At 45.8% G+C, this 14,731-nt stretch overlaps 1 protein-coding gene across 1 annotated transcript in view; it reads left to right on the top strand.

Annotated features, from left to right (window-relative positions):
- Window positions 1-7,204: 7,204 nt before the first annotated feature.
- LRCH2 (leucine rich repeats and calponin homology domain containing 2) overlaps window positions 7,205-14,731 on the top strand; it is a 53,422-nt gene continuing 45,895 nt past the window's right edge. The window contains 2 exon segments of the mRNA XM_027780231.2: window positions 7,205-7,268; window positions 7,270-7,507. Coding sequence (XP_027636032.2) covers window positions 7,236-7,268; window positions 7,270-7,507 — 271 coding nt within the window. The 5' untranslated portion in view covers window positions 7,205-7,235.

Below are 14,731 nucleotides of genomic sequence, written 5' to 3'. Positions count from 1 at the left end.
GGGTCTGGAGAATCCTTTGGGAACAGGCCAGCCCGTGTGCAGTGAGCCAGGTTTCCACACTGGGAAGAAGCTGGAGTTGGTCCCACTGTGAGGACAGCGTAATGAAAGGCTTTGTGGCTTTCTGCAGAATCATACATGCTTGTATCTTCAGAAAATCTGAAAGCAACAGCTGAGAGGTTTCCAGTAGTGTTTCCATTTGGTCATGTTTAGCGAAACAAACATTTGAGGAGACAGAACAAGACAAAGGCAGAGCTTAGAAACACCAAAACCAACTTTTAAAATAGTAGGTATTTTCAAATGACAGGTTTTTGGGGGTTTTTTGTATAGAGCTACAACACAGCTTTTGCAGCAAATTCCACTTCACCAGGTGAGAGGTTTAATGATCTGTTTTCCTCTAAGCTCATGGCTTTGAAGGCAGTGATAAAACCTTTCCAGGCCATATTTCTGCCCCTGGGAAGTACAAGCTGATATGTACTCTGTTATCTCTCAACTGCCAGTCTGTGACCTCTTAACGTCTTGGCAAATGTCCCACTTGCTTAGTATGTCTAAGCACTGCCATTAACTCAGTTCTCAGTAATTTCTCACATTAACAGTGTAGGTGACACATGCTGGACTTGGTGAAAAGGCCTTAAGAGCCAGAACCTCCTCTAAAGCCCAGTCCTCCTGCACTGGAGGGGACTGCAGGTGTCTGGCAGACAAACTTGACCCTGCACCCTAAGAAAGGAATGTCAGCAATGTGACTTTCTAAAGGTTAAAGTGGGATTATTAAAAAAAAAAAAAAAAGAAAAAAAAAAGAAAAAAAATTAAAAGAAAGGAACAAAAGAAAAAAAGGATTTTTGTCACGCTTTCCTCTAGAACTGTTTTGCTTTAATAGAAGCTACTGTGGCAACGAGCTCCCAAGCTAAGCCCTCAGAGAAAATTGGAGCACCTCTGCCAGAGGTGCCAGGTATTCCTTCCCCAGAGAGCACATGTACAATGAACTTTTTCACAAAGAGCAAGTGTTATTTTGGGGCACTGAGCCTTTCAATTTATCAGGTGCTCTTCTTGTCACATAATCAAACCCCCAAGGAACCCTAGAAGGCTTTTAGCTAAAAACAAATAAAAATAGAACTCAGTGGGAGAAGGGAACGCATGCCAGCATTCAAACACTTGTATTATCTGAAATGTTTTTGCAGTCTTTAGGTAGATTTTGTGAATCTTCTGCACGTTAAATAATTTGTGGTGACTTATTGTTGTGATAAATCTTATGCCGTGATACAAAAATACGTACCCTGAAACTAACGCTGGCCACTTTGTCTGTTGTTCCCAGAGGTATCTCATATCACAGTTATTTAATACAAAATTACAAAAAAATGACTTTGCTTTCAGTGAAATGCACCCAAAACTACATGATGCAAAAATTACGTGATGCAATTGCAAATAAATGTTTTCTTTCTTGGGAAGTAAGCCTGAGTGGCTGTACAAATATGCGACAAGGAAATACTTAGCATCGTTTGTCTCTGGCTGTGGAAGCACTCCACCCTGTATGAGAATTGCTCCAAGCATAGCCAACAGCTTATCTCAAGGGGCCAAAAACCGGATCACTTTTGTGATATTTTGTATTTTGCCCACAAGGGGGGGTGTTTAGGCCTTTTAATTGGTGAGAACTACAGGAGCATAATTCTCGGCCCCTAATGAGGAACGCTGGTAGCCATACAGCTTCGTTAGCTTGCTCCGAAATTAGCGCACCATCACTGAAGGGCTTATGTTTTGCTGGCAAATGCTGAACATGGTCTTTTAACCATACGTTCCTACTCAAAAATCATCTTCTTGGGAAGATGGAAGAGAACAAAACTGTTCTTCAGGGTCTTTGAGAAAAGGAAACTCCAGATTATGCCAACATTTCTCTACATTACCCGTTCCCAGAACATGAGCTACATTGATGATACTTCAGTTTTTATGCAGAAGTTCTGACTGGATGCAGTAAAGTGGCTGAGATGCACATACCATTCAGCTCTGCTCAGTGATAACAACTGTTCACTGACAGGTCAACCACTTCTTGTTCACGGTTAATGACAAATGCCATTATTTGCTTCTTACACATTTAGCAGATGCAGCCTGTACACGGTAAGACTGTAAGGTATTTAGAGAAGGGCTGTTGTATGTGTACATGCAAAACTACTCTTACAACACCCATTAGCTGTACCCCTGGACTATGCAGAACATCCTTAAAGTCATCCCGTAAAAATGCACATCTAGATCTGGAGATACACAGCATGATTTAACATTTGTATCAAAGCACAGTGCAATCGATGATCCTGTGTGCAGTTATCTAGGACAAGGTGACAACAGTTACTTCTTATCTTAGACTGTCTTTTGTGTATCAGAGCTGTGGCTTGTGAAAAGCACGGCATACTTGATAAAAGGCAATTGAAATGGCACAAGCTTGGACTCAACACACACATAAGCAGGATGACAGGGAGCTGGTAGCTGCAGTGCAATCTGTAACCAGCCCAGCTACATCCAGTAAGCCGAGATACACAGATACACCATGCATCTGTGCTTCTGACTGCCGCGTAGTAGTTCTAGTTCTAGTTCTAGTTCATTTTGCTTCTTGGGGTGTCTCAATATTCAAGCCAGCCTTCACTGAAAGGGCTACATTTCTAATTTTACCAAGAAACAGCCAAGTATGCTACTGCATGGCAAGCAAGTTTTTCAGAATAGAATAAAAGGAAAACTGTTAGAAATCACACTAGAATGATCAGTTAAGGATAAAGGCCTCTGTGGCACCACGAGGAGGTATTTCCGATGCATGTAATTGGAGTAAGTGGTACTTGAAACTACATCTTTGAGGCTAAAGGCTGCCCTCCCCCCGCCTTCAGAAATGTATTTTCTGGTGCTCAATGAAGCATTGCTAGCTGTACAATTAATCAGATGCTCCCAATGGAAAAGGTATGAGGAATCTTCTCATTAATGGATCTGCTGTCTTCTTGTGGTCTGTACAAAAAGATTTTAAGAACAGATACTGCTCACCAAAGCTGCCAGACGAAATCCTGCTTGCTTCTTTTCTATTCATGCATCAGATGCTGGAGGATTTTGAGCTATTTCTAGCTCTTTCAAACTGGTGTTTCAGACAAATCACTAGCCTTTACCACAGGGAGTGTGGCATTTGCCTTTTGACCTAACGAGGAATATATGGTTCGCTTGCTTTGCTTTCGAAGTGGGCCATTTTAGTATGAATCTTGAACCCGGTTATTTGGAGATTATTTTAACTCCCTGTGGCAAGCTGTGGACACTTTCAGGTCTTGAAGAAGAAAACCAGTGTCAGCTTGGAATAGAGCATGTACTAATATGCAAAGTAAGGGGGAAGGAATCAAAGAGTAATCAAGGAGATGGCACAAGGATCATGTGAGTGCTGAAATAACAGTGAATTTGTTATCTCAGTACCTCACACATGTAGGAGGACTGAAGCTACTCATAAAGAAGCGTAGTAAGAACATTATGAGAGCTCTGGTGTTTAACTGCTTAAAGCAGGAAAGTCTCTAAAGGATGCAAAAAAAAGGTGGGTTGCTGACATGTCAGGAGGATTTCATTTCGCAGAGCAAACAGCAATCTAGACTGACAAAGATCTGCTTTGTATTCAGCTCAAGCATTTAATTCAGGAACACTGAAAGCTTCTGGGGTGTCTTTGCTTTCGGCAATCCCTGTTCCTTGGCCTTAGGTGCCCGGAGCATGTGTTGCCAGAGCTTGTGTTGGCAGAGAGGCTTGCAAATCTGGTGGAGGTGTCGAGGGAGCATTGCACCACATGACAGCCCAGGTAGCATCTTGTCTTTGTTCCTGTGCTTTGGTGTGCTTATCACATGCACTGACCTGACCTGGGACACAGCCTGCAGTACACTCTGGAGAATTAGAAATGTACAGGAGAGATAAGGGGCTCCACTCTTGCTTTCTCTGCTCCCATAATCAATTTTATACTGACATTTCCAGTACAGATGAACCTGCCGGGCTCACTCCAGCAGGCAGTGCTCTGGGGAAATTTGGAGCTGTGGGTGATGATGCTGAGCAGGGGTCAGAAGTGTGGGAGCAGCCCAGGCAGAGCAGCGGGATGGGCACGCAGCTCTCACACTTGCTCTGAGCATGGCTTGGGCTAACCGTGCCAAAGACTGCGTCACTGCAAGGCTTGTGAGTAACCACATCTTGAAATCCATGTTGAACGTTAGATAGATCAAAGCCTTATCTAGGTCTCATTCCTCTAGGCATTAACACTACCTTTTGAAGTTTGTTGATGTCATATCTTGATGAGTCTTTATCTCATCTAGAGCGGATGTGGGTAACCACAAAGACTTTCAAAGTGGAAGCTCTTCATGGAAGTGGGGGATTTTCAGTGGTTTTCAGGCTCCTGAGACATAGACTCTGTTAGTGGTGTGGCAGCAAGAAAACACATTTCTCTCACGCAATCTCATCACAACACCTGAATGTTTCCACCTCTTCCTGTACTCATATTAACTGCCTTAAAATTAAGAAAATGTTATAATCTCTGTTTTATAGAAGAAACTGAGGGATGGCACAGCTACGACTTACTACTCATTAAGACAAGGTTGGTTTTGGGAGCCTTCTGCCACTAGACTAGTGACTCTGGTCTTGCTTGTGAAATGAAGAAGGGCAGCCTGGTGTGAAGTGAAAGAACTGTTGAAAGGTTGTGAAATACAGTATAAATAAAATGAATTAGACTTTAGCATTCCAGACAGCTGTTCTGATTGTGCAGCTATTTGAGGTGATAAATGACCCCCACAGGTAAATCTGCATGTAGCTATTACCATAGGAACTGCAATCAATTCCCAAGCTTGTGCCTGAGTAAGCAGCAATTTGCTCAAGACGGTTTGCAAATGGGGGATTTTTGGTTATCTGTTAGAAAAAGTCTCAGACATTGCTTCTAGCCTATTGTATTGGACACTTTAATGCATTGGAAGATGTGAGCGCGTGCCTGAGCAGACTGAGCGTGCTTGGTTTGCTTCTCGGTAGGAACACCTGCAGACACAGCGAGTATTTTGTTAAAGATAAAAAGGCCCCTCATACGCAGAGAACTCCAGCATGACTAAATGGTGTTTTGAGTCCTCTGACAATTTGTCAGACCTATTTCTCACAAAGCGAAGCTGAACCCCTTTCTCTGTCTAACATTGCAGGGATCAATTAGGCTCTGAATAGCAAGAGGCTGTGTGGTGTGGCTCAGAGGGAGGATAGCAAAGCTGCATCTCGGAGCTGGCCCTTTGCCAAGCCACTGGCAAACTCAGAGTCACTATTTCTAATTTAGCAACATTTAGTTACTGGAACTGGTGCTGCCTTCTGCTCTGCTTCACCCCTGCCAGCTGCAGAGCCACAGTACCTCCTGCTCCACGTCTGCAGGTGAAATCACCATACCCGCTTGGCCCAAAATCGGTCTGAGTTTATTCAACTCTCTCCGGCTGGAACCTTGACCGAGGGCAGCAGTCCGCAGTGTCTGTGCAGGTTTGTCTGATTTTCCTGCTGTGAATCCAGGGAACAATTAGCTTTTTCAGGCCAAGAGCAGAGGCTCTGGCGCAGCAGACTGATCTGTCGATATTAATCTGTAAACTTTAATCCTGCAGCCCACAAAAGTATCCACAGCTAACGTTCAATGAAGCAGACAGCCACAATATTTACAGGTGACAATGGGAGCCCTTCCCCCACCACACATGCATTTTGCATATAGGCCTCTTTCGCTGGAAAGCCGATCTATTTGCAATGACACTGTGATCCCCAAGTCCATAGAATACTGCATCGAAGGATTAAGCCGTTCACTCTTCAGTACCTTCTTACTGATCCTGGCTAATGTGGCTCTATTGAATTTCAGCCAGATAGCACCCACAGAATATCGCAGGGCTGTTCCTCTTTTGACTAATAATGGCTCAGCTGTCTCTCACTGACATATTGCTGACGGAAGGCTAGTCTCTTCCATATTGCTTATAGAAGGAATTTCCCTTAGATCCCCAAATTAGTCATGATGCATGCATGCAAAAAACAAGCCATTTAAGGACCTTCAGGAGGATCAAAGCACAAAAGCAGATTCTGCTTATCAACCCCCTGGCAATTTCATTAAAATGCAGGTCTATAAGCCTTTCTTTAGCATTTCTTAATTATGGCTCCGGAGTAATTTTTGACAGATACATATTACATAGTAATAGACATGATTATTCAGCCAGTATTCCAGCAATTGTGTAGCATTGTATTAATATAACAGGCCCTCGGACATTGCAATCAGCTTCTGATTTATGTTTCACCACTCCCCTTTCACACCGAGCCAAGAGCGTTAGCATCTTTGGGGGTTTTCTGGATGTTTCTTAACGCATTTTAGGGTGACAACCTTATTCCTACTTCCCTTGTCCTGCTACGGGATACTCCTTAGTGATCTCTTTGTCATGCCACTAACGAGGCTCTCCAGTTATTGACCGGCGCTCCTCGTTATTAGCTCCCAACACAGAGGTGATGCTCCGATGCATCTGGCTCAGGTGAGGAGCGATCGATAGTCTGTGTTGCCATAGATACGGCCAGAAACCCGAGGGGCGCCAAGCGGCTCCCCCGAACGAAGGCGGCCCGGTGCCGTGCCCCCGCGGCCGGGCCGGGTGCCGCTCCACGGGCGCTGCGGCTGCCCAGCCGGGGCGTTCCGGGTCCCGCTTGGCGGGAGGCCCCTGCCCTGAGCGCCCCCCGCAGCTGCCGCCTCCCAGGGCACTCGGCCCCGCGCCCGGCCCGGCTGCAAGAGGCACCCCGCTCGCCAGCCCCGCTCGCCGCCGGCGGGACGTTTCGGCCCCGCTCCCGCCCCGCTCTGCACCCGCTGCGGCCCCGTTCCCGCCCCGCTCCCACTCCCCGCAGCGCCCGCGGGCGACCCCCCCTCGCGCGGCTCGCGCGCCACGCGCCGCCCCGCCCCCCGAAACGCGCGCGCGGCCCCTCACCGGCGAGCACCGCTTCGGGGAACTCCGCCCCTTCGCTCCACGCCGTCGCGGATTGGTGAAGGGGGCCTCTGGGGAGCGGCGCGGCCACGCCCCTTCGCTCCACGCCGCTGCGGATTGGTGAGGGCGGCCGAGGGGCGCGCAGAAACCACGCCCCCCGCCAGCGGCCCCCCAGCCTCTCTCCCGCGGCCCCCCCCCGCCCCCTGCTGGCTCGGCCGCGCCTGCGCAGTGGCGGTGTGGCGGCGGGGCGGCCCCGGCTGTTGTTATTGTGGGGTTGGTCTGCGCCGCGCGAAGATGGCGGCTGGGCAGGGGGGCGGCGGCGGCGGTGGGGGGTAACGGCAACAACGGCAACGGAGCGGGGGGGCTGGGGATCCCCGCTCACCTCACTCTCTCTTTCTCGGCCGGGCCGCACTGGGGCGCGGCCACTCTGCCGCAGCCGCACACGGTGCGCAGCCTGGACCGGGCCCTGGAGGAGGCGGGCAGCTCGGGCATCCTCTGCCTCAGCGGGAGGAAGCTGCGCGATTTCCCCGGCAGCGGCTACGACCTCAGCGACACCACGCAAGCAGGTGTGTGCGGGGGGGCTCCGGCTGTGAGGGGCGACGGGGCCTCCTGCCGAGGGGGCCCGGCTGCGGGGGTGATGTGGGGCGGATGGGGGGGCCCGGCCGTGAGGGCGACGAGGGGGAACACGCACGTCCCCTCTGTGGTGGTAGTGGGGGCGACAGCGGGAAGGGGGGGGCCCTGTGGGGGCAGCGAGGGCGTGCGGGGGCCCTGCTGCGGTGGCAGTGGGGGGGATGCAGCGGAGGGGGTCTCCTGTGGTGGCAAAGGAGGGGCGGCGGGGTGTGTGTGGTGGTGGTGGTGGTGGCAGTTGGGGGGGATGGCACGGGGAGCGGCCTGCTCCGGCGGCTGCTCTGGGGGAGCCCGGCGGGGGCAGTGGGAGGATGCAGCGGGGAGATGGGCTGTGATGGGAACTGGGGGGAGCAGTGGCGGGTACATGCTGTGGTGACAACGACGAGGATGCAGTGGGAGGGCTGCTGTGGCGGCGGCGGGGAGAAGCAGTACGGGGCCCCCGCCGTGGTGTCCGTGCGGGGTCTTGGAGCGTGTGCGTGTGCTGTGGTGGTGGCGGTGGGGAGGGGTCCGGGCCCTCGCCGTGTGAGGGACGCGGGGGACAGCGCGGAGGCTTGTGTGCGGCGGGAGCGGGGCGACGAGGGGGCTCCCCCTGCGTGCGGCGGGACGGGTTGGGGGATCTGGAGCGTGCGGGGGGGGGATGCTCCCCCTCTGCGTGCACTGGGGGGCGGCTGCCGCTGTGTGGGCTTATCGGGGGGGCGTTCCTGCTCTGTGGCTGTGCGATGGCGGGGTTGCGCACTGAGGGGGGGGCCGGGGGACACCTCGTTTCTGCTGTGTGCGTGCAAAGGCAGGGGCGCTCCTGCGGTGTGCGTGGGGAAGTGGGGTGCAAGGGGCGAGGGTACGCCTGCGCGGAGCGCGTGTGTGTGCAAAGGGAGGGCTCTGCGGGGAGAGGGGCTCCTTACCGCCCTCCGTGTGTGCGTGCGGACAGCGGGCTGCTGTGCTGAGGGTGTGCGGGGACTGTGTGCGGTGGGGGGGTTATTGTGCCCCGGGGGGTGTGCGTGCGGTGGGGAGGGGCGCCGGCGCCCTCCGTGTGCCTGTGCTGCCGGGGGGAGCGGGGCTGCCTGCGGTGAGGCGGGGGGCTCCCGGCTGTGTGTGCTTGTGCAGCGAGGGAAAGGTGGTGCTTTCTGTGTGTGTGTGTGATTGCAGGGAGCTAGGCGTTGTGTTCCGTGTGCCTGTCTATACGTGTCACAAGGATGAGGGCTTGCCATTCGTGTGCCTGCACATGGTGCGTGGAAGAGGGTGTGCAAGGCGAGGGGAGCTGTTTAGTTGGCGCTCTGGGCAATAACAGCTCCCTGCTGTGGTTGGTTTGTACCTTCAAAGGTGTCTGATCCCTTGCAGTGAAGCTTTATTACCTGGGGTGCTCCGGTCGTTCCTCCCCCCCAGCTCTGCGGGAAGGTGGTCACAAGTGCGGGTGCGCCGATCTGTGCGTGTCGGAGCTTAATGTATTCACCGTGTTGGTAAATGCCTAGATACCGTGAGTGTGAGCTTGGATTTACCCAGACTTGGAGACATTTTTCTCTGCAGTTCCTAGAAAACATAACTACATTTTCAGTGGGGGTTGTGTTACATTTTTGGCTCGCCTCTGATGTACTGGATTTATTTGCTGCTGGAGCAGTTGATGAAAACGGATCATTCTGAGTAATGCACTAGAATAAAATACTAATGGGAGGTCTGGTGTCTTTTGTTCACAAGTAGTAGTGGCTTTCCAAAATGTTGTTTGCATGAATTAATTCCATGGGTGTTTTGGTTTTGTTTTGGGGCTTTTCTTTCCCCATGGGTTATGAATAGCTGGCTTATTGTTTTGAAAATGAGACTGCCCATTGTGGTACCTTATCCATCTCTGACAATCCTGTACTCCTGGTCTATCAAATACTCATTCTGTTGCTCTTTGTTGTGGGCTATATCTGTGCAGAGGTTTAAATAATGATGTACTCGTTCTTCTGCAATATATTAGGTTGTGTAGGGTGTAGAATTTGTGAAGGACTGATGTTTAAAATCCAATTTCAGCATCTGGTACTAAGCTTATTAATGATTTGTGCTTTACCATTTTTCCTGACACATGTGTGCATTCCTGTGTGCAGTGCAGAATAGGGATAGGTAAAAGTGTGTTAGTTATTTCATAATGAAAGCACAAAATCAAAATAAAAGCAGGTTCCATGAAATAATAGCTCTTTTTTTCCTTGTAGCTTAAAAATGTATTCAGCAACATAGGTCACTTCTGCATATAAATATTCAGTAACTAAACCATTAAAAAAGAAGCTTTGTATATAGGCAATCTATTACTGAAAAGACTTCCTGTATCCTGAAACAGGTACATCAAGGATCTTTATTTTCTTTGCTTCTAATTATTACTAATTGTATTTTGGGCTTTATTTTTGTTGTTGTTTTATTTTGAATCTTAACATATTTGAGTAAAAGTTGTCTGCAGTGATCTTGTCTTTATCTTTTAGGATGTAGTAGAGCCCAGTCACTACATTCAGCATTGCATTTTCATCATGAAAGATCATGTGAAAATGTTGAAGGGCAGTCTCTGACAAGAATAGCCATATTGCTTGCTGCTGTAAAAAAACAGTCGATGTGGTTCTATACAAGTACCATCTTGTAACAATCCTGATGTAATGTAGCACTGATTTACAAATTAATCCAGTGAAATACATATTTTAGCTGTCTTTCAGAATATGCTTGTAAACAAAAGCTTCATAGTCTTTACTTTGACTTAGTGTGTAGAATTGTTTTGATGAGTGGATAAATGGTATTCTGCTGGTGAATCATGGACATCCTTCACAGAGTATCACTATGGCATAGAGCTTGATGGAGGATCAGCAACTACTTTGGAGGTCGTCTACTTACTGGCATTCTTGTAGCAGTTACCACTCTTTCACATTAAAATATACCTGGGAATAAGGTTATAGATTTAGACTGAGGTATGGGAGATGGGGGGGATGGATCAAAAATCTTTGCTGTGTTTCACTTTCTGTTCTAAGTCAGTGACTCTGAAATTCGGTTCCAAGGTACTCAAAACAAACATTTAAAAAAACAACCTCTACTAAATCTGGATGTAAATGATTTATCCTTTTGCATATCACAAACCCTTATGGAGTAGGATCTACAGTGTCACTGCAAATCCAGAATATTTGGTCTTAACATCAATGAAATCAGCAACAGAAAGAAAACAACTTCAGTTCTCAGTAAGGTTCAGATATGTATATGTTGAAATACAGCTGCTGTTGATTTATCAAAAATACCCTGGGATTTTTTTATTTAAGGTCTGGCCATGTTTTACATATAACTTAGGATGTAATGGCTTGCCAATACATAATATGCAAATACTCTAGCACGTTTTTGGCATCTTAAATTACATGACAAAAATTACTGCTGAGCTAAAAGCATAATGGCAATATCTGGCTGTTTAGCTCTGACCTTATGTTTGTCTTATCTCTTTTTAACTGAATTGTCACTGCAGCTCTTTGGCCAAAAAACCCTTATTTTATTATTTTCTTGGATTTGTTTTCTGTTTAAGCAGATCTTGTGCAGCTGTTAAATTAATTTCTGAAAAAAAAATCATAGGTCGTGAGATATTGAAAGGTATATCAAGAGTTATATAGAATATTCCAATTATTTTATTAATGTGTGTAATTTTGCTTCTCGCTGCGTGAGCAACATTAGGCCCCCTGGCAGCTAAGTAATTGAGTATATCACATCAATGTAATCACTGTCTGTTTAGCTGGAGAGTTGTGTGTTTTCTGTTTGTTTTTTTTCCGAGATAGGTTCCTGTGCTATATTGCCATGCTGAACTAAATCAGCCTGTGCCTTTAGCAATTTCCCCCTTTTTTTGGAAATATTCTTAGAACATGAATTTAGTAAATATGAAAGGTACTAGACTGACAGCTCAAACAGTTTATTTGCTCTGGATAAATGTAGTGGTGCCATCAGTCTTATGTGTTTATGACTTTGAAATAAAACTTGATTCCCAATTTTTAATTCTGAGGGAACCTCCAAGCAATTATAAGAAGATGAATGACTGCTGGTAAATATATTAACTTCGAAATTTTTAATTTCTCACCACCTGCTACCTCCTTATATAGCTGAGAAGTAACACCAGTGTATTCCCAGTATGACTTCAGAGTGAGCCCTCCTGTCATGGCCCATAACAATCCCAGCACCACAGGCAGGGCTTCGACATGGTGATTCCTGCGTATGTCTGCTGAGGGTATGGGATGGGAGTGATTGATGTCACTTGCGTGACTTTGATTTTTTTATATCTTATATACCTAGAAGGGCCATAAATAATAATGAATGTGATTATGCATTAAAAACGACAACAAAAAGTTAATATTGCGTGTAAGTTGCATAAGAATGTTAATTTATAATACTGTGTTTCTGCCTTTGTAATATATACTTCTAAAGCAATTACATTTTCCTGTCTGAACAAAGTTATTTTTGTTGGTGGCACCAGTGTTGATTAAGGTAATGGCAGGTGACAGTAACACCACCAAATTCAATTTTCAGCTTAAGAAAAGAACATTCAGGTATGATGGATATCCTAAATGTAGATTACATTCTAGAAATCAGACATGTTGAAAAACGTGGCTCTTCTGTAATGACTTCTTCAGATTATGTGGGATTTTTTGGGGTGGAGGGAGTAGTGTTTATGGTCAGAAACATACCCGATGCAAAACCTGGAAGCGACACAGTTTATAAGTAAGTAATTGTGGAAACTCCCCACAGTGGTTTCTTAGCCTGTCCAAGGTGTTTGGAGTAAGGGAAAATGGGTATGTTTGAGGCTTTCTTGTTGAAGGCCATTAAGAAGGGTACTTGTTAATACTTGGTGTTATAGACAAGTTAGGAGAAGTCTCAGTTGAGTGAGTTGAAGTTAAAACAACTTACTATTAGTTCACCTGCATAATTGCATTATGAAGAATACCAGTAATATCTTAATCTTAAAAAAATATGAATAATTCCATGTTATAGCCTTATCTGAAATGCGGACCTACCAGAAATGTGCAGTGTGTAGTTTTTTTTACTTTTTGTATAGAATATTCATCCATCAAAACTAAATTTGCTATCACGTTGACTACTTTTGTGCCTTGGAATATCAAAAAATGAACATCTGAAATATTTTTGTGCTCGATTAATCTAAAGAACTTTTTGAGATACAGATTTCTGCTTTGTTACTTGCTATTTGAGGATGGGGCAAATGAGTATTTCGATCGTGACCTGTATTGCAAAACCTTATGCAAGAAGGGAAAAGGATGAGCCTTTGCTTTTTCAGTTTTTCTTGTTTGTAAAAATTATGTTCTAATTTGTAGACTTCACATGACTTTTGAAGTTTTGTTGGAGCTGATTCAGAAGTGTATAAATTTTACTGGCAAGGCTGGCATTTAATGCTTGAGACGTGTCCTTAGCAAAAAGGTAACTGAGTCAAGACTGAAAGCTAAAATTCCACAGGAAATGCAAAGATACTTGCTAGATCTTCTACGTGGTAAAAGTTCTACATGACAGTGTAGAGAGGCTTCTGAATGTTCTGCTTTTCTTCCAACTAATCTGGAATTGTTTGCTGCTTGCTAGGAGAATCTGCTGCCATGTCTGATGGATCCAGAGAAGCTATAGCACTTTAGGTGGGTTGGGGGATGTGTGTGTGTCCTCTGTTACAGAGCTAAAGGTTTTTTTTTTTGCTTGACGGACATGATTAGTCTGTTCCCAAGTGTCAACATATGATTTTTTCAAAGAAGGTTTCTGTAGTTACAAGGCTTGCAGGAACACTGTATCTCAGGCCTGTTAGGCTGCTGACCAGCAGATGTAACTGCACAATGAGCAAATCCCTGACCATCTGTGTATTAAAGCAAACATCTACTTCAATTTGTCACTTTACCACAGTTTGAATAGGTGGAACCAGCAGGTAGTGGTCAAGAACTTGATACATTAAAGACTGACCTAAAACTAAAAGGTTTATGGAAGTGTTTACTTGAAATCATTACATGCAGTGATATTGCATACTTATTTTTGAGCTAACAGAAGCGGCTACAGCCATTCTTAACTGCTGCTGTGAGGTCTGGCACGAGCAAGACAGAGTCAGTGGGAGGCACAGGCAAATAAGAACAGATGCTGAAGTTGCTACAGCAGTGGCCTTCGTGTCTCAAGAGAACATAGCGTAGTTGTTGCTAGACCCTGTTCACTTGTGCTCATGGACTGTTCGTTTACCCATTTTTCTTCAGGGTTTTTTCTGCATCACTCGCCTTGTTTTCCAGTGTGTTTTGCCTTCCAGCAGTCTAGCTTACTTTAAAAATGTTTCTGCTTAGTTTATCCAGTGTCAAGCAATTTTATCTGCATGAAAGACAAGTCCTGTAGTAAATACTGGTTACAGTGATTGGTTGTAACCTTTTGTCTCTGCCTTACGTCTATTTAGGTTGTAAGCTTTTCAGGACAAAGGCTTGGATGTATATAACTGAGCATACAGAGACTAACGTAAGTTTTACTTGGGAGTTTTGTGTGCATTTTAGGTAATCCTTAAGAAACCCAGACTTTGCTTTATTTACAAATGATAATTACTTACCCTTATACTACTTTTCTGTGAAAATGTTAATACAATTTGAAACTGAAAATTGGAAATTTAACAATTTCAAAAACAAAAAATAAATCGACAGAATTAAACCGATAAGTAATGGCTGATTTAAGTGGGAGGAAGATCCCCTGTGCTACAATACACAAGCTTAATAAGTCTTGTGAACTTGTCAGGAGAACATATTTCACTCTTTCTGGTAGTAAGTTGTTTTAAGAATTGTAGCCTAGACAAAATACTGAAGTGCTGTGTTGTTTAGGGAAATAAATAAGCTTCCTGTGGGATTTGCTGCTTATCATTTCAAACTGAAAGATTTGTGGTGACGAGACTCCTTCGGAAGTGGAGAGGAAGATAATCCTTGATACATAGTAATGTCTTTTTGACCGTATAGGCAATTGGTGTGCCAATGTACCCCTTCATATACCAATCTGAGGAGTAAATGGTTCCCTCCTCTTGGAGATGTGTTCTTTATTTTTCATTTTAATTATGCTATAATAACTGAACATGTATACTCAAGAGTTGGAGCAGTGCGTGGAAATGCCTGGATCCTTCTTATGTGGTAATATGGCAAGGAATTCCCTGAACTCGTGTTGGTTTCAGCACTGCA

The sequence above is a fragment of the Falco peregrinus genome, chromosome 13 (assembly GCF_023634155.1).
Source record: "Falco peregrinus isolate bFalPer1 chromosome 13, bFalPer1.pri, whole genome shotgun sequence".
In the NCBI taxonomy this organism is placed as follows: domain Eukaryota; kingdom Metazoa; phylum Chordata; class Aves; order Falconiformes; family Falconidae; genus Falco; species Falco peregrinus.
This window is presented reverse-complemented; position numbering and strand designations above follow the sequence as displayed.